At 35.2% G+C, this 25,182-nt stretch overlaps 1 protein-coding gene across 8 annotated transcripts in view; it reads right to left on the bottom strand.

Moving 5' to 3' along the window:
• The window catches only part of LOC124535670 (kinesin light chain), a 58,813-nt gene that overhangs the window by 4,078 nt on the left and 29,553 nt on the right, over positions 1 to 25,182 (bottom strand). For 4 of the 8 annotated variants that reach the window (XM_047111962.1, XM_047111963.1, XM_047111960.1 and 1 more), the window contains 11 exons: positions 20,347 to 20,560; positions 11,500 to 11,702; positions 9,536 to 9,663; positions 8,797 to 9,025; positions 7,922 to 8,055; positions 7,068 to 7,192; positions 6,592 to 6,717; positions 5,868 to 5,946; positions 1,640 to 1,749; positions 1,003 to 1,119; positions 276 to 290 (listed from right to left, as the gene is read on the bottom strand). In XM_047111962.1, the coding sequence (XP_046967918.1) occupies positions 276 to 290; positions 1,003 to 1,119; positions 1,640 to 1,749; positions 5,868 to 5,946; positions 6,592 to 6,717; positions 7,068 to 7,192; positions 7,922 to 8,055; positions 8,797 to 9,025; positions 9,536 to 9,663; positions 11,500 to 11,702; positions 20,347 to 20,535 (1,455 nt within the window). In that variant the 5' untranslated portion in view covers positions 20,536 to 20,560. The remainder of the gene's footprint in view (positions 1 to 275; positions 291 to 1,002; positions 1,120 to 1,639; positions 1,750 to 5,867; positions 5,947 to 6,591; positions 6,718 to 7,067; positions 7,193 to 7,921; positions 8,056 to 8,796; positions 9,026 to 9,535; positions 9,664 to 11,499; positions 11,703 to 20,346; positions 20,561 to 25,182) is intronic. The other 4 variants (XM_047111964.1, XM_047111966.1, XM_047111961.1 and 1 more) reach the window with 1 other exon arrangement.

The following is a 25,182-nucleotide window of genomic DNA, read 5'->3' as shown; positions in this document are numbered from 1 at the left end:
ATTACGAGCCAACGATTGTCTAGAATCTAGACTCTAGATCTATGTGGTCGATTACTTGACGGCCTCCGTGGGATAGCTTCGTCGATGGATTTTTTCATCCGCCCACGAGTTAGTGTTACTCTTCACTTTCTCATAACTTATCATATGTCAGACCACTGACGATAGAATACTTAATGTATTTTTATTTCTGTTTATTGTTAAAATACTTCACATATATTGATGTGAATGAATCAATTATCATTATCTACATGTGTTATTCTTTTCGAGTGACTTACATGAGGTGGGACGTGCTAGGCAGCGTGCGAATTAATTTTTATTATTTTATTTTTGCTAATTTTGTAATAGCAAAAAAATAATTAAACATGATAATAAAATATATAATAAAAAATTACGTCTATAAATAAAGTTTCCAAGTAAAGTTAGTTTAAATATAATTAACTAGATTAAGCAGTTATGCTGTTGAGTAAAATATATTTTGAATAATACGAAAATAGAAAGTCAAATTCAATAAATGCAATAACTTATATTAAATTAGAGAGATAATAAAAGACCAGGCAAACAAGCATTCAAATTAAAGATTAAGCAAATAGCTGAAAGGAATCGTTATTTGTCAACAAAAATTATGTTCTATTACTGAAGTGGAAATGAGCTATTAATAATAATGAAAATACTATGTAAATTGAAGAATGAAAGTTTACTCAAATTAAGTATATTTTTAAATAAATTCTAAGCAGTACTAGAAGTACACATTAACAGTGTGATCTTATCAAAGTCAGGCATCAGACAGATCGTTCATATTCATCGTAATAGAACAAATGCGCATGCGCAGTACACAGCGTAACTGACGGGAAAATTAGATAAAAAAAATTCTGTGACCGACTTATATCCAAAACTTCGATTTAAATGCTCATTTGATCGGACAGTCACTGTCAATATATGGATAATACTTGAAAGATGGGAATGATATTCCGAGTAGCACCCATGTTAAGGGTGCTGACTGACCTCCTTCCGGCTGCGCAGGGCGCAGTCCTCGAGCGTCTCCGCGGCCTCGTACTTGCCCTGGCGGCGGTACAGCGCGCCGAGGTTCTTCAAGGTCGTCGTCACCGTCGGGGAGTCCACCTGCAATACACGAAGGCTTTACTGACCACTTCGGACCTTCCCACCAGGTAAGATTTTGCCTTTCATCGCTTGCTTAAGAGTTAAGTACTGAGTAAGCTCGACGCATGAGTATTATAGACTGAGGATGGCCTGATATATGAAACTCCGCATGAGTACTATAGACTGAGGATGGCCTGATATATGAAACTGGAACACTCGAATTGGCTTTAAAAACAATATTTTAACATGAACGATGACACGAGGTCCTTTCGAAATGTCTTATGAGTTAATGTCACGTGCTTTAATAACATGTAAAGCAGCTGAAAACAAAAATCGCGTATCATAATACTCTCATGTTTTCATGTGATTTAAATTACAAAATTCCTAAATATGCAGAACATGCGTTAAAATGTCATATATATAAGAAGAAAAAAAACTAGCAAGAACTCTAAAGCATGCGCAATACACGAACGATATGTTATATTTCAGTTTTAAGTTTTAGTTTATATGATGGGTCTGTGTGTGTGGGGGGGGGGCGTACCTTCGCGGCCTTGTGCCAGCCGCCGTACTCCCCGTAGGGCGCGTTCTCGCGCTGCAGATGCTTGTTCTCCTCACGCTCCTCGGCCACCTGCCATATCGGCTTGTTGTCGCCTGCACACACGTCACTGTTATTACATACGTCACCACTCACGACATATCATATTACACGACCATTGACGATCTATAATACGAATCGTCAATGACCTTATATGTGACACAAGTCGGGAAGGTGTGACACAAAGGTAGATTTCAATAAAATATTTAAAAAAAAAAAACAATTGAAAAAAAACTTGCCCCCTTTCCTACCTGTGCCACACGTAAATAAATCCAAACTTGTGTCACTCACCTATTAGCAGTGGCAAAACACCCCAATTGTCATCGAATAAAAAGGATACTAAAATACTGATACTTTTTCTTGTTTAATTTTATAAAAAATGATAAAATAAATAATACATTTAAAAAAATAGAATCAATTTAAATTTTCAAACAGTATTCATATAAAATAATATAACAAATTTTCAAATTGCACAGCAGTGTGATCGCAAATTCTAATCACAATTAACAAACTATAATAATTATAGTCCATTTCATGAGTCGAACTCCTACCATACAAAATACTCGTATAGTGCAACACAGCTTGATGTAGCGTCGGCAGAATTCGTAAAACCGATCACATCCGAATTAAGTAAGCAATCCCAAATTATCAATATTTATTTCTTATGTAAATATGATCTTTACGCAAACGTAATAACGTGTTATTTCATATGACCTAATTATATTCGTCAATTTGACTCTTCGATTTACATGTACTTGCTTTTCTCGGGTTGAACTGACGCGAGAATCTAGCGACGAATAGCGTCGAATGGTGCGATAGGGAGCTATTTCTATTGGTCGTATAAATCATCAGTAATCGGTTTTATTGAATGCCGATGCTACATCAAAGTTGTGACGTACTATAACCTCATTGGTCGATGCGCGCGACTGCAGATAAACAAGATGAATACAGCATGTAATTACATCTACATAACAGCGTATATTAACCAATAAAAATTAACGAGCAATGTCTTTGCGTATTCGTTTCATGGAATGGACTTTAAATGCGTATAGTTTGTTAAATTCGCAAAAAAAAATAATAATATTAAGCTATAATAAAAAGGCACTTTGTTTAACACATTAACTTATATTTGGCAGATATTGCTTATGCACAGCTGTTTGGCAAGAGAGCTATTTCTAAGTTCAATCCTACTCTTTACCTTAACTGTGAAGGTTAGAGTGATTGCATTACAGTTTCATCAGTTACAAGTGCTGTTAGGACCTTTCGAAACTTAGCTGCACGACGTATCAACGCGTGTTAGTACCGTTAGCAATGACATTTGAGATATTTATTTTGCATTCAAAAAGTAAAGTTATTTAATTAAATGATTTATCTTTGACTTAAATCATAAAAGACGAAACAAAATAAAAATAGTTGAATATCATAAAATAAAATAATTGACTTATATTAAATTTAATTATTCATTACTTTAAATTTCTATAAGAATATCCTACAAATTATTGTACTTCTGCTATTTATTATAAAACTTTTTTTTGTATTTTTTTTACTTCTAGTGTTTTTTTTTAACAAATAAAATAACGATAGTTTTTTTATACAACGTCTTATAACTATTAGGTAGCATTTCAAAAGGTCATAAGAGCATTCGGAACAGATAACAATAAAAGAAATTCTTGATTCTATGAAACGTTCTTTTCATAGCCAAGTATATTTTGATTATATCAAAATTATATTAATATGTTTCCTTATCACATAAGAAACATCAAGTACAATTGTGATAGGCCTCTTAAACATAATTAATATTTGAAAACAACATTTAATTAACATTAATTTTGTAATTCAATTGAAAATTATTACTAATTGATTTAAAAAATATATATTGCACGATTTTTTGATTACACACAATTACAATTGTATCCAATTATGTAAATATTTTGATACAAATATACATATATATTCACGTTTTCATTTTGTATAAATAATCCTATAATGTTCACGCAAGAATTGGCCCCATTTTATATTGGCACTTAAATAATAACAATTCATAATATACTTTAAAATTTTGTTTATATATATATATATATATATATATATATATATATGTTTATTAGCTACCACTTAAGGAAAAACTTTCTACGCTACGAAAAAAAAATTCGAGTATTAACAAAATGCATAGAGAGATCTAATAAAACGATAGGAATAGTCGGATATAAGCAATACAATAAAAACTAGAAGCGAGACTAATCAAGCAATAACAAATGACATGCATTTTTTTTTTCTATTTACTCATACTTTTTTTACAAACATGGGTAACTATTTCCTTTAATTAATTCTGGTTTCTAGAGCTAAATATCAAATATACCTTGGAATACATAATAAATAAAAAAAAAAAAACAAAATTTTCAAAATTCGAAACTATTCTCTCGATATATAGTGGGATTTTGTGCTTTGGTCTTTTGTTTAATCTATAGCCATCACCTTCAGCGCAAATTAATGACATTTAAAGTAAATAAATTATAAACCATGGAAGACAAATATCACTAACCGTTCCAACAAAATAGTTAAGCAGAGTTACAATTTATATATGTAAGATTATAATATATTAAGTATATCGTATGTTCTTAATCTATCTTAAAGACGCTGCAATGCCATTTATATGCGCTGTTAAATAACAAGAATTACAGGGATCTGCGACGTAATAACCATTCGCCCATTGAGAATCGAAGACAACTTTTTCGATGTGCGCTTATTAACAATATTTATGAACTACGAAATATAGAGGGAAATAGAAGTATCACAAAATGTATGAAACTTAGATGACTGGAACTAGAGGTACCTAGTACAGGTAAATACCTGTTGACTTCCAAGCAGGATATATTAATTTAAATAATTGTATTTCATTAACATGACTTTGTATTTTTTAAATGTTAAAAAGAGTAACTACTGAGTTTCTTGCCGGTTCTTCCCGGTAGAATCTACTTTCCGAACCGGTGGTAGCTTCACTTAATTGTAAAATGACGATTCAAAAGTGCTTGTAAAAGCCTACTTGAATAAAGTTTATTTTGATTTTGATTTTGAGAGGGTGAAAAATATAATACGAAAATAGTGAGATAATGTTAGACATCTGCCTTCATAAGGCGCTTGTAACTATAGAATGCCATTTTGGGGGGTAAATTTTGTTTGTTTAAACCACCCTTAATCTCAGGAAATACATTCAATTTAAAACAAAAACATCACTGGTAGAATGCTACATTATTCCTGAGTGCTAAAATATATACTATTTTTTATTTTTTTTAAAAGTTTCATATATGTCTGAAGATACTTTCTGCAATACTTCTTTTAACCTCTACGGTGTACAAATTAATCTTAAATAAAATAATCAAGATCAACGCAAACCATTCGTTTGAACGAATGATAATAACAAAAGAACGAATGGATCATTCTCGATCAGCAATTGGCGAATCGTTTTATGCATCTGTTATGTCTATATAAACACGGAATGTAGTCACAGTTGTGATTATAACACATCTTCTAAGTTAGTCAGCTCTGTATAATACTGGTTATTTTTTTGGTTTTTTTAATGATTGAATATACTCTGAAACGGCAAACAGAAAAATAAATTTCAAGCGGGTAAAATATTACACTACCGTTAAATTATATATGGAAATTCACAACTTTTGATTAATATTTTGTATCAATAAGTAAATTTTTTTCTTTCTTATTTTTTGATGAAATCAAAAAGTCGTATCTTGTTGTACGGAGTTGGCAAGCTGGGGACTAATATTATTATGTTTGCAAGCAGCTGGAATTTAAGGTAAGGTGGCCCGGGGTGACCAGTTAATAATATGGAAAATTAAATTGGGTTCAATTCTTATTAATATTATTTTAAGTACCAAATTTACCAACAAATCACATTACAAGTTTCAATTTTATTTAAAATTGTCTACTTTATATCGTTTCATTCTCAAGAATCAAATACTAAATAATATTTTATCTGTTACAGAATATTTAAAATGTAGAGATACGACCTTTTAAAATTGATCATTTTGAACGTCCAAATATTTTTTTGATATGGCAAGTATTTTACACTAGTATCGATAAAGGCATTCCTTATATACGGAAATCTAATTTATATAATGATAGCAGGTACTATTATGTTATAGGCAGGTTGACTTACCATCGATGGTGCCGAATTCTCGCTCGTGAGCCCTTGTCAGTACTTGTTTGTATAGAGTTTCGGCTTCCTTGTATTTACCCTGGAATCACAATAGTCATTATAGATAAAGAGAAATATTTTAAACAAAATCAAAATAAACTTTATTCAAGTAGGCTTTTATAAGCACTTTTGAATCGTCATTTAACAATTAAGTGAAGCTACCACCGGTTCGGAAAGTCCAATCTGTCACCTTAATCTATATAAAATTATCAGTGTTTCTTTAATACATATTGTGACTGTTTTATACAAATAAACCTTCCTCTTGAATCACTCTATCTATTGAAACAATCGCATCAAAATCAGTTGCGTAGTTTTAAAGATATAAACATAAGATTAGACAGCGGGAAGCGACTTTGTTTTATACTATGTAGTGATTAGCGGTAACCTATCACCTTTGCTGGGCAAAAAAAAGATGGGTAAGAAATACTGTCTTTGATTAGTCAGTGACACGTACCGTTACGTTCAGTAGTTTTTTATGAATACTCAAAGAAAAAAAAACACCATAAGTAAATAGTAAACCTTATATACTGTATTTACGTCTTATTATAAAAATCAACACATCAAATCAATCGGTTTGTAGAAACAGTTGAAAGCGTCGTCTCGTTTTCTATGACATTTTTTTTTCGAGTATTATTAATAGTTTAAATGTAAGGTAGTATTAATAGTTTAAACGAAAGGCACGCACCTGTTTGAGGTAACAAGAGGCGAGATTGTTCTTGGTCTTGGCTACGTTGGGGTCGTCGGGGCCGAGTTTGCTCTCGTATATCTCCAGCGCTCTCTGATAATATTGCTCCACCTCTTCGTATTTGTTCTGTAAACATTTATAGTGTTACTATATTAATATTTTGTATCTCATGTAAAATGAGTCGCTACTGGACAACTATCACAAATCTAGAATGTTCTCCTTTAAAGGTACAGATCTATTATAACACGCCACTCCACGTGAAATGACCGTTTAATTACTACAAATGTAATGCAATGAGTGTGTTCTGCTGTCGGTACTAGTGTGCGTGCGTGCGTGCGTGCGTGCGTGCGTGTGTGTGTGTGTGTGTGTGTCTGTCTGTGTCTGTGTGTGCGTGTGTGTGTGTGTGCGTTCGTGCGTGTGTGTGTGTGTACGTGTGTGTGCGTGTGTGTGTGTTCGTGCGTGTGTGTGTGTGTGACCTGGTTCTGGCAGAGCAGCGCGAGGTTGTTGAGCTGCTTGGCGACGTCGGGGTGGTCGCGGCCCAGCACGGCCTCGCGGATGCACAGCGCGCGCTTGCACAGCGGCTCCGCCTCGCGGTACTTGCCTGCCGACGCACACACATGTTTAAATTCACTTTGTAAGTCATTTGTTAGTTTATTATATTCCTATACTACAGCTGAGAGCTGAGATGGCCCAGTGGTTAGAACGCGTGCATCTTAACCGATGATTGCGGGTTCAAACCCAGGCAAACACCACTATATATATGTGCTTAATTGTGTTTCTAATTCATCTCGTGCTCGGCGGTGAAGGAAAACATCGTGAGGAAACCTGCATGTGTCTAATTTCATCGAAATTCTGCCACATGTTCATTCCACCAACCCGCATTGGAACAGCGTGGTGGAATATGTTCCAAACCCTCTCCTTAATGGAAGAGGAGGCCTTATCTCAGCAGTGGGAAATTTACAGGCTGTTACTTTACTTTACTATACTACAGTAATTATACTTTAATATAACTACATAATTTATAATACTAATATATAAATTATTGTCTACTTTAATATAACTACATAATTTATATATGTATACTATTTATTTATTTATTGACCTTCAAAACACCCATCGGCATATTACAAATTAATGAGTAAGCACAGTCTTGAACAGAGTCATAAAACATTAATCGCATTTAAATTTTACATTATAACAGAAAAAAATAAACAATGCTCCTACATAAAAGTAAATAAATCTTTAAAAAAAAAACAAAAAAGTAAGATCAAATATAATGATAAAATCAAGTATCATATCAAACGAAGGTATACTATTGAATAAATCTAACCTCGTTTCCCATAAAGCACGGCGAGGTTGTTAAGCGTGGCAGCGACAGCGGGGTGATTCTCTCCGAGGGTCTTCTCTCGGATGGAGAGAGCGTCGTTCAGTAGATTAGCGGCTTCCTTGTATTTGTTTTGATCCCTGTATTCAAATTGTATGTTAGAAGAACTAAAAAACCTTTAACCATCGAACTTTTTAAGAGTTAACCGAAATAAATTAATTGGATTTTCCAAATGTTATTTCTCGATCTATAATATAATATTCCACGGTTATCGTGCTACTACAATTATTACTTTTGTAGTAAATAACACATTCAATAATAGTTAACAATGTTCTAAACAATGATATTCTAATAAAAAGATATGTTATATCCATACTTGACAACAGAAAAAATTGTGCCGCCCCGGGGACCGTTTATTTTACATTTCGTTACAAGTAAAAAGGATAGCTTGATAAAAACAATAAATAAAAGGGATAACTAGATGTTTTAATTACACAAAACGTATTATCACGTAATTATGATAAACTAAAGGCAAACGTCCCAATTGGGACGTTTTCTAGTTTTCACTTTTTGCGCGTTAATATCTGTTTACTACAATATCATTGGTTCTAAATTCAAAAAATAAAAATATATGGACGTATAAGACCACAGACGTAGAGGCAGGCGTACCTGTAGACGTCAGGGCGTCACGGTAGCATGCGTAAGCGATCCCGTGGCGTCCGCCGAAAGACGGAGAGGGTACCGCTGGTGGGTAAACCCGGTGTGCTTGGGCGCACTCGGCGTTCAGGGCTCCGGGGAGTCCCACACACCCCCCCACTTTCCATCACGTGGGGGAAGCGCGTAAAGCGTTTTTCCAGCGTGATAAAAAAAAAAAGGCTTACCTGTAGACGAGCGCCAGGATATTGAGCATGGTGGCGACGTCGGGGTGGTCGTGGCCGGAGGTCTTCTCCAGATCCTCGAGCGCCTGCTTGCAGAGCGGCACGGCGACCTCGTAGCGGCCCTGCGACGCGTACTGGATCACGAGGTTGTGCAGAGTGCGCAGGCGCGCCGGGATCTCGTAGCCCGCGTTCACCTGCTGCGCGAACTGCGACGGCGGCGTCGGCGACATGGCTGCGGGCGAGCGAGGCAACTTCTGACGTCATTCTATACACGTCATCATTGAGCCAGTCCAACTGGGTAAGCGGGAAGGCTCTAACAATGAGATTATTCATATCATATTAATGAGGTCCGGTCATTTTGGCCTCCTCTATAAGTGAGACAGACCCCTTTCGTAACTCTGTAAGCTAGAAACTTGGGTGAGAAACCTTTCAATACCTCTATACGAGAAACAGACTCCTTACGTAACTCTGTAAGCTAGAAACTTGGGTTAGTGAGAAACCGCTATAAGAAAAAAAAATCGTCATTTTGGCCTCTTAACACCTCTATAAGTGAGACAACTTCTGTAAGCTAGAAACTTGGGCTAGTAAGAAAACACTATAAGAAAAAAATAGATGGCGCTCCTTTGAGTTCTCATTTATCCAGGTTTGACTGTATTATTATTATTTTCGTAATTTACTTTAACGACTATTTCCTTTATGTGGAATAGAGTAATATATTTATGTAAATAAATAAGCAACATACACTTATTATTCCTGTTGTCCTCGTGGTCGTCGTCAGGGAAGAGGTCGACCATGGGATCGTCACGCTTGTTGTCGCCCTGACCACTGCGACTGGTTTCCGACTCTTCGTTGATATCGCTGTCGTATTTGCTGAGGGAATTCATTAGATTTCGATTAATATTTAACAAGAACATTAAGATCGATCTTATATATAAAGATTGGTTTTTGTACATCTGATTGAGATACATGTATTTTTAATGCAAACTTTTGTATCTAAACTATTTTGTAACTTGCTACTAGGTGGCGCTGTGATACATCAACTTATATTCTGTTCGAACGAGCACATTGACAATTGTTATATAGTCCAGTCATTATTATATAAAAAACAGACCAAGAAATGCAAATGAACTGAGAAGGTTGGATAAGACATTAAAAATACGCGCGATCCTCTTTCACAGAGATCAGAGCTTTAGACAAATTTCTGAGTCATAGATATATTATAAAAAATCATCATATCTATTTTTGTTGCTGTTATTTGTTATTATAAAGTCAGATAGTTATTAGGCTATTTAAATATTATATTAATTTTTATAGTCATTTTCACTTCTAGACAGTAAGACATGTAAGTAGACAGAAAAACAACGGAACCAGATTCTATTAGTACATATGTATGTATGTATGTATACATACGTATGTACAACGCGACATACTTTAATAGAGACAAGCACTTTTAAAGAACCTCACATCCTGCATTTTTCATTGAAAATATAAGGAATAGGATCTCTGATATCAATAACATTATTTTAAGAACTATTCCCTATACATAGCATGTAATTAATTTGTTCTATTACACATTTATTAGTAAACGTTTTACATTACTTATTTATAAAAATACATTGTACATATATATGTGCTTTTGTTGCACTATCGCTGCTGATTTAAGAAATAACTTTTTATTTAAGTAATTAGAAAAATATATTTTTACAAAATATATTTTTCCATTTTAACAACAGCCAATTATATTTCTTCCCTAATTAGCTGCATCTTTCGAAACGATGGAATGCCAAACTAAATTATATCTTAATTGGTTAGTTTATTATATTTGAACATTTTGACTAAAAATGTAACGGTACTTGTTAATTGATTACGCGTGCGTTAAATATAAAGAAACAAAAACCACTATTAATATTTAACCAACACAAAAATTCTTATATTATCTAAATTAAAAAAAAAACCAATTATCTATACTAATTTATAAATGCGAATGTAAGTCTATCTTTTTTATGGAATAGTTTGGCGGACGCGCATATGGGCCACCTGATGGTAAGTGGTCACATCCATAGACAATGACTCTGTAAGAAATATTAACTATTCTTTACATCGTCAATGCGCCACCAACCACTGGAACTAAGATACTATGTCCCTTGTGCCTGTAGTTACACTGGCTCACTCACCATTCAAACTGGAACACAAAAATACTGCGTACTGTTGTTTAGCCAGCCTACCCAGGCGAGCTTGCACAAAGCCCTACCACCAAGAATCTGTCTGTCTGCCGGCCTTTACTCCCAAACCAATGAAGCCAATTTGATGAAATTTGTTATGAAGCAAACTTCAAGGAAGAACATAGGCTGCTTATTTTAACGTGAACGAAGCCGCGAACATGAACTAGTTTATATTAAATCAATTACCGTTATATAAATGTCATTCTACTTTAAGTATGATTTATAGCATTGGTAGTCGGACCATCAAATGGGCCACCTGATGATAAATGATCAACATTGCCCATCAACATTGGGTCCACAGGAAACATTATCCATTCCTTACAACGACAATGGACCACCAATCTTCGAAACTAAGATGTTATGTACCTTTCCTGTACAACAAACCTAAACACAACGTACTTATTGCTGCTTGGCTCTACCACAGAGTATATTTTATCATATCGCCTTTGATAAATTCTTTTTTTAAATATATTTAAAAGCTCACCGTATAGAGGCCATAAAGTCCAAGTGCTTGTTCTCCTCTTCCAGCTGTGAGACTCGTTGCTCAGAGGCCTGGAGGCGCTGCTGGGCGGCCGCCAGCTCGTCACGGAGCCAAGCGTTCTCCTGACAGAGCCGACGGACCTGGGTACGAAGCTTCTGTTTCTCAGCTTCGACGGACTGCAAGTGCGAGGCTAAGGCGATCATAACCTGCAAACGAATGGCGTATGATTTATCTCAAATGGATCTATACTATAAAATTGGAGTGTCTGTTTGTAATATTAAAATAGCCCTTTTTTACACAATGCATGTATGTACACGGTATTTATACCAAAATAACATTTTTTTTTACAATCTTTGTCTGTCTGTCTACATGTTTGTTTGTTTCGGCTATTCTCTGGAACGGGTGGACCGATTGTGACGGGACTTTCACTGACTAACTAATATATTAAGGAGTAACTTAAGCTACAATAATATATTTTTTTTGTTAAATTCAAACGCGTAAAAGGTTGCGGACACAGCTAGTCCAGTAATCGATTTTTTAAGTGTAAAAGGTTTAAGAAAAACTAAATACACAAAAGTTTTATCCATATGTATATTATAAAGAGGTAAAATTTGTTTGTTATTAAGGTAAGGTAATATCCGGAACCAATGATCCAATTCTAGAATATTAGTCAGTCGTAAGAACAATAATATACTTGAGTGTAATTTCGTATGAATAATATTTATGTTATATAATTTAATAATAAATTGCACCTGTCCAAATATACCTACAACAAAATCTAAACTAGATACATGCTTTGAAAAATATTTAAATTAAATTGGTATCGACTGGGATATAATACGAATTCGCAGAAATAAATTAATAGGCACAAGGTATATACATATATGCCTCAGTAGATTTGTAATAATTGTAATAGATAAATAAGTTGCAACAAAGTATTTAATAATATATTAAGCCTTAAGCCGTATTTGTCTATGTTTGTTCTAGCTTATGTTTTTATTGTTATTTAAGAGTGCATTCCTTTTTATTTAATTCAACAGTGCTGTTAATACCTGTAGTGGTACGTGTACTTTTATTACATTGTTTTTGTGAATACGATGGTGATTCAAATAAATAAACCGAGACCAAACCAAGCCTACAGCATATTAACTACAAATGTCTTATTTATTTAAACATTAAACATTGATCTCCCGTGGAAATCTCCATTGACAACTTTTCAAATTACTTATACATCTGCCATCGATCAATGTCGTGAATGAAACCCGTTGTATTTTTTCGTAGAAGAGAATTCAAGGAGACCTGTATCCATATATTATATAGATTTCGATTAAATTGGGAAATGAGATCCGTTTGTTGTTGTTTACGATTATTTGTATTTAACATCGATGAATATCTGATTACTATATTCGAGCGATTCATTTCGAAGCTTAATCGTGAGGCAAACAACTTTTCGTATTCGCGTAAAAATTCAAAGGAACGACTGGAGTAATTCTTTCCAAACTAGTAGTTGATTTTTAATACTGAAAGTAATGTTATTTTAATGTATATCATAATTTATTGTTCTTAACTCAAAGGCGATCGCCTATCGATTATACACAATAAAGGGTCTAAAAATTCACTATATTACTACATAGTTTAGAACAAAGTCGCTATCTCTGTCCCTATGTATGCTCAAATCTTTAAAACTACGCAACGGATTTTGATAGTTTTTTTTTTATAAATCGTGTGATTCGAAAGGAAGGTTTTCGTATATAATACATGGACAATATAGTAAAGAAATAATAATCATTTTAGAATTTTGTAATCTGATGTCATAAATAAACAAATTCTGTAGTATATTTAGTATTAGTATTGCACTCGTGCGAAGTCGGGGTGGATCACCAGTGATAGTGTAAAATCATTTTTTTACAGTATTGAAAGATTTACATTTTATTACAAATTGAAAACGTTCTAAATTCGAATGTAGTGGAGTTTCCGCCCACTTTAGCTATTCGTGCGAGCCTCCCCCAGGCTGTGTACTGCGATGCTAGTTCAACAACCCCTGGCACGTAAACCTTTGTGCTGGGCTGATTAAGGGCCGCAATCTCATCTCGACGTGGGGCGTGGAGTACGTATGATAAGAATCATTTGACTCGTGTGTTTGTTCAAACACGTATCCATTAACGGACTTTACATGTTATTAGCGAAACCAATGCAACATGAAAGATGAAAACTGTATTTAAATAATTAGAAAATATGTATGAAAAGTGTGTTTTTGTTATGTTTTATTGGAAAATATACTAAGTCTATATACATACAGATTATATTAATTTCTTTGTGTTCGATGGCGTACATTAACGTTACTAAATACCAACAATATTACCCAAAAAGGAACATGTTATCAATCAACATCTGTTTATTGTTTCTGTTCTGATTATTAAACGTAGGGGTTATTTATTGATGCGCCCTTTTGGCCACATTATTATAATGATTTCTGTAAGTTCAGGGCAGTTAGCGTCGGTCTTAGTTGAGTAGGTACATAAAGGTAGAAATGTGGAACCCTCGTGTAGACTGCGGAGCAGTACCAATAGAACATCCTGGAATTAATTGGCTGCAGTTTCAACTGCAGATACGTGAATCATTGCTGCGCTGTATCTGATATATCAGCGTCAAGATGACTCAAATTGTAAAATAGGTAACGATAGATACAGACATGATATAAATTTTAAGCAAAGAAATAACGATTTCTTATATAAACATATCAAACAAAAAATATTTTCCAAATCGAACCGTAGTAGACATATCTGAGTTAACAAACAAATAAATTAAAAAAATATATATTTAAAATTACCTTTCTTTGGTCGGTTAAACTTGCTTTGACAAGCTTCGTCTGGTTACTCGAAATAAAAGTTTATAATAAACACGTTCAACATTCACAAACAAAGTAATATAAACTTTACGGAATAATCTATACAAATTATAAATCTGTCGTGAGTTTATGTCAAAATACAGTACCATAACTGGCAGGAAAAACGCACTACTGAACAGTAGCCATTAATATTCATGCTGTTCATGTGTTCATAACATCACTGTTCGTAGCTTTACGACAGTTTACAATCTGACTAGATTTATTACAAACTATTGATCCTAACAAATATCAGATACCAAATAAGACTCATTGTATTTAATTGACTTAAACCCTGTAATTAAACAGATTTTCGTTGTCAGTTTTTTTTGATTGAATCGCCATTTCGAACATGAGGACCCTAACGAATAATATTTACACATGCTTTGAAAACAATTCTTGTAACAAATATTTCCTTAGACCAATTTTCAAGTATATACCTATATAATATTAATCTGTACATTTATAGTCATGACATTGCTTTCAATTTAATTACATAGACTAAAAATACTAATGATCTATTTTTGTATTGAAATCACTTATAGAATAAACTAACACGTTATCCTCTATTATCAAATTCATTAATGTCTTATTAGTTGAAAAAAAAACAATTGAATTAATTAAGAACAATGACATGTGGAAGTAAAACTTGTTTAATGAAAAGAGCCGCAAGTTTTTAAGCGATTTTTAATCTGTATTCATAAGTCCGTCTCGTGCTCGGTGGTAAACGAGAACGTGAGGAAACCTACATAAGTCGGATTAAATTAATATCTACTAGCTACTAACGGATGAGCTGAGTGATTGAACAGATAAGTTTGAAACCCATCCACTTAGCAGATCAGGATTCTGTCGTGGGGAGTAATTTGACATACGACCCGGTACTGTAGATAAATTATTAAGAATATGATATATCTTGTATCATTTTCTTAACTAGCTGTGCCCGCGACCTTGTACGCGTTTGAATTTAACAAAAAAATATATTATTATAACCTAAGTTACTCTATTACATCAGTTATCTGCCAGTAAAAGTCCCGTCAAAATCGGTCCAGCCGTTCCAGAGATATGCCGGAACAAACAGACAGACAGACCGACAAAAAAATGTGAAAAATGGTATTTTAGTATATGTACCGTGTATAAATACATATGCACTGAGTAAAAAAGGGCTATTAAAATATTACAAACCGACACTCCAATTTTATTATTAGATATAGATAATATAACCGATTCCAAGGAGTTCGAGTAAGTAAATAATTTCGACCTTGAATTTACGAGACATTATTAGCCAAGATCTAAAATTATCTATGATGTCCATTATAGGTTCATAAATAATGGCGCTTCGAATATAAGCTGAGTTCTTATTGATTTTGAAAGTGGATATAAGTAGTTTGTTAAATTTACTTGGTGGTAGGGCTTTGTGCAAATCAGTCTGGGTGGGTACTCACTCCGTCAAACAGCAATACTTAGTATTGTTGTGTTCCCATTTGAAGGGTGAGTGACCAGTAACTACAGGGTATAACATCTTAGATCCCAAGGTTGGTGGAGCATCGTTATAATGTAAGGAATGGTTATTTTTTATGGTACAGGTTGGCGGACGAGCATATAGGCAACTTGATGGTAAGTGGTCACCATCAACCATAGACATTGAAGCTGTAAGAAATATTAACTATTCCTTTCATCGTCAATGTGCCACCAACCTTGGAGCTAAGATGATATGTCCCTTGTGCCTGTTACACTGGCTCACTCACCCTTCAAACCGGAACACACCAATACTGAGTATTGTTATTTGGAGGTAGAATAACTGATGAGTGGGTGGTACCTACCCAGACGGGCGTTTACAGCGTATTGTAATAGGTAGACTATTGTACTAACATTAAAAAAAGAATTAGAATAGTATTGTATTACAAACATATCATATCGATCAAAAACTCTTTGTAGAGCATTATACTGCTATATTATAGCTATTAGAAAATGCACGGAATATGTTAATCTATTATAATAATAATTGTATTTCTTTACTGTCAATAAAGTATATGCGAACTCATCCATTTTTGTGAGTCTAGTTTGGAAAATCTCAACCCTTGAAGATTTCTTTATGGGTGGTCCTTAAAACCATTGAGAGAATGTAGGCCACGTCGAGTCTTCATAATAGTGGGAATTGAAAAGCTTCAGGAAATAGGGCACTTCAGTTACGTTTATATCTAGACGCCTGCTATGGATTATAGGTCGATCTTGAAAGTATATTTTTTACATAATATTGCATATGAATCTAGAGGTTATACCACACACGAGAGGACAGAAGTCAAATAAACAAGATTTAACATTGAATTGACGCGATATCATTGGTTGAAAGCTTGAATGAATATACAATAGTTTGTTTATATTTATTTCTTTATCGATTTGAATAGACAATACATTATAAACAAAAAATCAAGGGACGTCTTCGTAGTAACATTTTGAATCTAAAATGAATTTTTTACCTTATTTACATCTAGTTGAAAGTAGTCTATTCGAAAAGACAGACTTCAATAAATCTAATCCATACTAATATTATGAATTCGCAACTAATGTTGTCTGTTGCTTTTTCACATCCAAACCATGAATTTGATTTTAAGCAAGGTAAAGCTCCAAGGATTTACAATACCTAAGTTTAATGCCTAACACTTGACCACTAGGCCCTAAAACGCGAGTAAAGTCTTAAATACATATACTTAACTATAATTGACTTAACGTAAAGACGTAACACTACTTTTTCTAAAAAGTGTATAAAATTGAACTTTTTAAAACTTTTTAAAAAGTGTTTAGTGGTCACCTTTAGGCTCGGGTTCCGCTACTGTTAGGAAACGATATCTTAAGCCGTCAATGCGTCGCCAACCACACGTATCTAAGACGTTATGTCCCTTGTGCCTGTTATAACAATCTCAGTGACCGTTCAAACCGCAATACAGCTATGCTCAGTGTAATCGTATCTTCGATGTTATAAAGTTCCATTTTATGTCTCGTTATATTTTATTTTAAAAACACATCATATATATTTTAATGAAGCGCCATTACGAGTTTATAATCAAGTTTTTTAAATATTTTAATGTTGTTGTCAATCTTTTTTTTTATGGTATAGGTTGGCGGACGAGCATATGGGCCACCTGATAGTAAGTCACCCAAAAACAATGACGCTGTATGAAATATTAACTATTCCTTACATCGTCAATGTGTCACCAACCTTGGGAACTAAGATGTTATGTCCCTTGTGACTGTAGTTACACTGGTTCACTCACCCTTCAAGCCGGAACACAACAATACTGAGTACTGTTATTTGGCGGTAGAATAACTGGTGAGTGGGTGGTAGCTACCCAGACGGGCTTGCACAAAGCCCTACCACCAAGTAAATGTACGTTGATTTATTTAATTACATTCGAGCAATGGATTTTTGGCATAACTATGAATATTAAAAAAATAATGTATTGTTTTAGTACATACATATACCTATACTCTTGTCTGTATGTGTACCGTTTTATGCCATATGCATACCGTGTATTATATTATTATTGGTTTCTCTGTACAAATAATTAGATAGTGCTCCCTATTTTTTTCTAAATCAAACTGCCAAATTTATTACTTATGATTTCTGGTTTGAATACAAGAGTAAACCCATTATCTCCTCACCTGCACCGTCACCAAGCATGTCAGACAACGTACAAACCAATTGTCATAGTGAAAGAAATGAGACTACATCAGTTTTCGCTCATACACTTGACCAGTAATATCTGTTGCGTCGTTCGTTGGCTATTCCCCGTTGCGAATGTCCGCGGTGACCTATATCGGTCAATGGGACGTAATATTTTTAATCTGCGTACAACGAAGATTGTAACAAAATAAACACGACTGTTTCTATGCCACAGATATACTAAATCGTACACATTAAAATATATATAAACTGCTTGGTGTATAGGGAAAAGTTTATCCACTCTATTTCGACAATTTCCTATATTTAACGAGTTTATATTAAAACTAGTTGTCACCGCGGTTTCGCTCGCGTTATATGGATCTGGTTGTCATTTGTAAGGCAAAAAAGTAGCCTATGTCCTTCTTTGAAGTTCAAATTTGCTTCATACCAGATTTAATCAAATTCGGTTCAGCAGTTTGGCTGTGAAAGAGCGACAGACAAGAGTTACTTTTACAATTATAATATTAGTAAAGATATATTTTTTTCTTTTTATTACATAAAATTTTTAGTTTACGTAAACTAAGAAAATTATAAAAATATACCATAGAGGTAATTAATCATTCATTATGTGCATAGATTAACTGCGTAAATAGTTTTGTGTATGGGTTTATATATAGAAGGAATTTTAAGTGTCTGCGTCGTGACGATAGGGTTGTCGTGACGGTTATAAACTAAGCTTTGTTCAAACCTGCCTTAGTAATTGGTGGAATACACATGTGGCAGAATTTCTATAAAATTAGACACATGCAGGATGCCTCACGATGTTTTCTTACACCGCCGAGCACGTGATTAATTTATGAACACAAATTAAGCACATGAATATTTAGGGCTCCTTGTCTTGGTTTGAACCATCAATCAATCATCGGTTGATTGCTTTCTAACCAATGAGCCATCTCGGCGCAATGTATATACCACCAACTCATATTCTTCCAGTACATATTACCAGCGATACTGAGTACTATAGTGTTCCAGTTCGATGAACCAGTGTAACTACAGGTCCAAGGGTCGTCATATCTTAGTTCCTAAGTTTGGTGGCGCACTGGTAATGTAAGTAATGGTTATTATTTCTTGCAACGCCGATATCTTTGGCGCTGGTGACTACTTACCATCAGGTAGTTAATCTGCTTAACTATATCATAAATATGACAGTAACAGAAATAGCCTTAGAATGCTAAGGCTGAGAAAATAATTAATTAACTAATTCAACATTGAGTAGTCGACACACTTCGCAGCCATAATCGATACATGTAGTATCGATACAATAGCTCGATATTTCTTTTTTACATAAATACAACGTCACATCACATGAAAACTCAGGGCCTAGACTGAACCTCCGATCTATGCTTAATAACGATAATAATTAGGCAATTAGAATATTATATTAATAATTCAAGTGGCAGCCCTAATATACCATCTTTATATAGCCAACTGCGAACGAGAGATGCACATTTGCATAGATTTCAATTAACTCGCAGCCGCATTAATCGTATGGAGTTCGATATTAATATACTCCAACTATTTGTGGTCTAATCAGTACGATGGATATGCATTTAGTATTATTGAACTATGTTATAAATATCATTAAAGTGCACGGTTGAAACAATTACTTACAATTGAATTCGTTATGTTAGTTAATCGATACTAATATTATTAATTCTGCTTTGCTGTTTGTCTGTCTGTCTCGCTTTGACGCTTCAACTACTGGACCTATTTAAATGAAGTTTCGTACAAAAATAGTCTAGAGCCTGAGAAAGGACATAGGCTACTTTTGAAGCGCCTAGCTTAAGTGATTTTTAACAGCTACGTAGTTCGTTGAAAAACGAAGTATAGCAAAATAAAACTATTGTTATCTATTAGAAACAATAAAACCTACTTCAAAATACATAAATTATATCACGATTGGTTATAAAAAAAATTTACAACTACTCTTTGTCTGTCTAGTAACATGAACTGTCGCGTTCTTGCTTGGTGAAGCCATTAGTATAACTATAGATAGATATAGATATAGATATGAGACAACATCACATACATTACTCTGATCCCAATGTAAGTAGCTAAAGCACTTGTGTTATGGAAAATCAGAAGCAACGACGGTACCACAAACACCCAGACCCAAGACAACGTATAAAACTAATGATAATCTACATTGACTCGGCCGGGAATCGAACCCGGGACCTCGGAGTGGCGTACCCATGAAAACCGGTGTACACACCACTCGACCACGGAGGTCGTCAAACTTGCTCACCTGTGTCTCTCCCAGTCCGAGCTCGATCGCGTCGATGCTCTTCCGCACCAGAGACACCTTCTCGTGCTCGTGCTCAGTGTTGGCCGCCAGTCCGGCCAGGAGTTGCGTGTGCTCCGCCCGCAAAGCCTCGAGCCCAGCGGCGACCGTGCGCGCGCCGGCCACCATCTCCTCCTGCGTCATCGCCGTCATCCTGCCTAGCGATTCGATCTTCTTTCTGTTGACAAAATTAAAAAAGATTTAGAACATATTCCACATTTAAAAAAATATATATTTTTTAATTAAAACTATTTATAGTTTTATAAAGACGTCGATATACCTTCGTCTTATTTAACGTTCTAAATTCAAATAAATTACGATAAAAATATGTAAGCAGATACACACATCAATAAACACAAATAATGAAAACGTATCGATATCTGACCGTGAAATAAACCTTGGATGAGAAAATGATACTTATCAGGTTAACACGTCTCACGATACAATGACAGGATAACTATAGAGTTAACTGTATAGTGACAAATCAACATTGAATACGTTTTAAATCTGGGTGTATTTATGTGATTTAAGAAACGATACATCAGAAGATATTCGCAACAGAATTCCACTGGTTTTGAACAATATTTACAATGTACAGCCAAAGATATTTTGTTTTTTTTTTTTTTGTTCTAATGTAAACGTGTCGAAATTATTCTTTTATTATCGTTTGAAATAAAACTCCTTTGAATGCGGTTAGAACAATAATTTCAAGGTCAAATTTGAGACCAACTTTCCTGTGTACTGTAATGTTTTTTTTTAGTCAAATAAACGTAGCTGACTAATACATACATATAGTGTCTGTTTGGAAACAACGGTAGTCTGTTCAATGCGATTGAAATAGACACATTTTGTTTTCTTTTTTATATATGTCGGAGATGTCAATAATACGGATGGTGATTTGACGAATCGCAAGCGTTGTCAGCATTGCATAACGCTTCGACGGAGTCTAGATGGGTCGGTGCGAGTCGGCGACACACCACTTCAGTGCTAGCCACCGTACAGGCAACTCGTCTAGAAACTGTCTTACGACTCGTCGTTATTGTTGTGATTTTTAAAGTGTGTAAAAGTAAATCATTTGAGTGATTACGGGACTTTTATTAATTAACCGTACCCGGATAACGCCCACACAATGTCCGATTGTGAGAACAACCACACAAATCAACCACCTCTGCCGTTATCAGAAGTGGGATTCGAGCGGGCAAGCGGACACCCTGGTACTGCATCGCATTCCGGAGAAAATGGCGCGAGTGAGACACAATGGCGGACGTTGTTTGAAATGCAAAATTCGACAATGAAGGCATTAATTGAAGCACTTAATAAACCACAACGATCTACCCACACCGTGAATCTACCGGAGTTCGATCCTGATAAAAACGACGCAGATGCACGTTCGTGGTGTTCAACTTCAGACCTAGTTTTCGCTGAAAACCCTATGGAAGGAGGCCAGTTGATCATCACCATTAGCAAGGCTCTGAAAGGATCAGCATCGACTTGGTTGTCCCAAATATCATATGCTGGCATGACATGGCAGGATTTTAAGGAGTTATTCACTGCACGATTCGTGAGCACGGAAACCACCGCTGCTACCCTCATAAATTTGCATACCGACAAGCCAAAAGAAGGTGAAAGTTTAGCTGCGTACGGGAGCCGTGTTATGTCATTATTGTCTAACAGCTGGAAAAATCTGACCGTTGAACAGATTATAGTGGCAACAACGGTTGCACATATTTCTCAGTTTAATACAAAATTGCAGAGATTCGCATTTACTTCAGAAATTACCAGTCGTCAGCAACTACAACAAGAGTTACAAGCCTTTACTCACCTCAAGCGTAAGATAAGTGCACCAGAGCCACCAACATTAGGAAACAAACGGATGAAGATGACTCAAAACTCAGCTATAAAATGTTTCCACTGTGGAAAGATTGGACACAGAAGAGCGGATTGCTAACACAGGCTTAAGGATGTAAATGGAAAACCTGCAAGCTTAAACCCGAAACCTCAGCCATCAACTGCCATCAGCTCTGTTGTTTGCTACAACTGTGGCAAGCAGGGGCATATCTCCACCCGTTGCCCAACTGGTGGGCGCGCAGAGGCATCTAGCAGCGAGCGACGTGTCGACTTTTGCGTCGTCGACCCTCCCGAAGGAATTTTAAAACATAAAGGTCAGTCTTTCACATTCCATTTCGATTCAGGTGCTGAGTGCTCTCTTATTAAAGAAAGTGTTTCCGGTAAATTTTGTGGAAAACGTGAACAAAATATAGTTACATTAAGAGGTATAAGTCAGTCAAGTGTTCTCAGCACCGTTCAAATCATTTGTATTGTTGAGATCGATAGTATTGCAATCGAAATTTTATTGCACGTTTTGCCTGATGTCTTTCTACGTAGTGATATCATGATAGGGCGCGAAATATTGTCCCAAGGATTTTGTGTTAATATGACCGCGAAACAATTTAAAATTTCTAAAGTTCATGAAATAAACAACTTTTATTCACAAGTGCCCTCAACTAATTTAGAAAATAATGTTTTGACTCGTAAAGACCGGTTGTTGATAAATAATAATTTTACCGATATTGATACCGACGTATCTCCTGTTCATAAAGCGGAAATTGTTGCTTTGTTGATTCGTTACTCGAAATATTTTATTACGGGTATGCCGCAAACTCGCGTGACAACGGGTGAACTTGTGATTCGGTTAATTGATCCTAGTAAAACAGTACAAAGGCGTCCCTATAGACTTAGTGCGGAAGAGAGAAAAATAATGCGTGAACGTGTTGATGAGTTAATGCGTGCTAATATAATACGACCAAGTAGTTCACCGTTTGCAAGCCCAGCTCTTTTAGTTAAGAAACGTGACGGGTCGGATAGGATGTGCATTGACTATCGCGAACTTAATAGTAACACAGTACCTGATCGATACCCATTGCCACTTATCTCTGACCAAATATCCCGATTACATGGAGCGCGGTATTTCACCAAGTTAGATTGTGCCTCAGGTTTTCATTTAATTCCTGTCAAAGCCGATGATCAATCAATAGAACGAACTGCGTTTATAACACCTGATGGCCAATACGAGTATTTGACCATGCCATTCGGGCTCCGCAATGCAATATCGGTTTTTCAACGCGCAATAGTTAAAGCTCTCGGTAATTTAGCTAATACTTGTGTCATTGTTTATGTTGATGATATTTTAATTATTTCTGAAACTATTGAGGAAGGTATAGAAAGACTTGATATAGTTTTACAAGCATTAACTAAGTCTGGTTTTTCATTAAATTTAAAAAAGTGTTCATTTTTAAAGACGCAACTTGAGTTTTTAGGTTTTGAAGTAAGATCGGGAGAAATAAGGCCTAATCGTAGAAAGGTGGAGGCATTGTCCACTCTACCTCCACCATCCACAGTAACTCAGTTAAGGCAGTTCATAGGCTTAGCAACTTATTTTAGGCAATTTGTACCTAAATTTTCTCGTTTGATGGGTCCCCTCTATAAATTGACACGTGATAAAGTTCCTTTTAACTGGCAAACCCGACACGAAGACATTCGAAAAGAAATAATTTCCATTCTCACTAAAGAACCTGTTTTAATAATTTTTGACCCGCGATACACAATCGAATTACATACGGACGCTAGCTCTGATGGTTACGGTGCTATTTTATTTCAAGTCGTGGAAGGCAAACGTAGAGTAGTCGCGTATTTTAGTAAGAGGACTACATCGGCGGAATCACGGTACCATAGTTATGAATTAGAGACTTTGGCTGTTGTTAACGCAATAAAACATTTTCGGCAATATTTACACGGTAGAAAATTTACAGTAGTAACTGATTGTAATTCTTTAAAGTTATCCCGTAAAAAGATCGACTTGACACCGCGAGTTCACAGATGGTGGGCTTACTTACAATGTTTTGATTTCGATATAGTTTATAATAAAGGCAAAGATTTGGCACACGCAGATTTTTTATCGCGTAATCACCCAACATCTGTTTATTCTAAATTGAATATGAAATCTAAAATTAATTCCACGTTAGGTCAAAACAAAATTGTTAATTTTACTGAACTTTCTGGTAATTGGCTTCTAGCTGAACAAAAACGCGACTCTGAAATATCCAAGCTAGTTTCTGATCTAAATAACGGACGGCTAACCGAAGATATCGCGAAAACATATGAAATTCGTAAAGGTATTCTCAATCGTAAAATCCAGCGTAACGGCCGAACTAAATGTTTACCCATACTACCCAAAGCATTAAGGTGGTCAGTTGTCAATAACGTTCATGAATCTCTAATTCACCTCGGGTACGATAAAACCTTAGAGAAACTTTATGATGTTTATTGGTTCGAAGGTATGTCACGATATGTTAAAAAATTAATTGATAATTGTGTAACTTGTAAGGTGTCTAAGTCACACTCGGGTAGAATACAAGCAGAGTTACATCCTATACCGAAAGTAAACGTACCATGGCATACCATACACATAGACGCTACGGGAAAATTAAGCGGCAAGAATGATTCAAAAGAATATGTTTTTGTTCTTATCGATGCGTTCACGAAGTTCGTCTTATTGTATCACACTATTCATATTGATACGAACAGTAGTATTAAAGCTGTAAAAGATAGTGTTGCGTTATTTGGTACGCCAAAGCGTATAATCGCGGATCAAGGACGATGCTTTGCGAGTAAGGATTTTAAAGAGTTCTGTGATAACGGTAATATTAACTTACATTTGATAGCTACAGGATCATCGCGTGCGAATGGACAGGTAGAGCGCGTAATGTCGGTATTAAAGTCTATGTTAACCGCTGTAGAGTC

Source organism: Vanessa cardui, chromosome 15, assembly GCF_905220365.1.
Source record: "Vanessa cardui chromosome 15, ilVanCard2.1, whole genome shotgun sequence".
Lineage (NCBI taxonomy): Eukaryota > Metazoa > Arthropoda > Insecta > Lepidoptera > Nymphalidae > Vanessa > Vanessa cardui.
The sequence above is the reverse complement of the archived record's forward strand: the minus strand, read 5'-3'. Positions and strand labels throughout refer to the sequence as shown.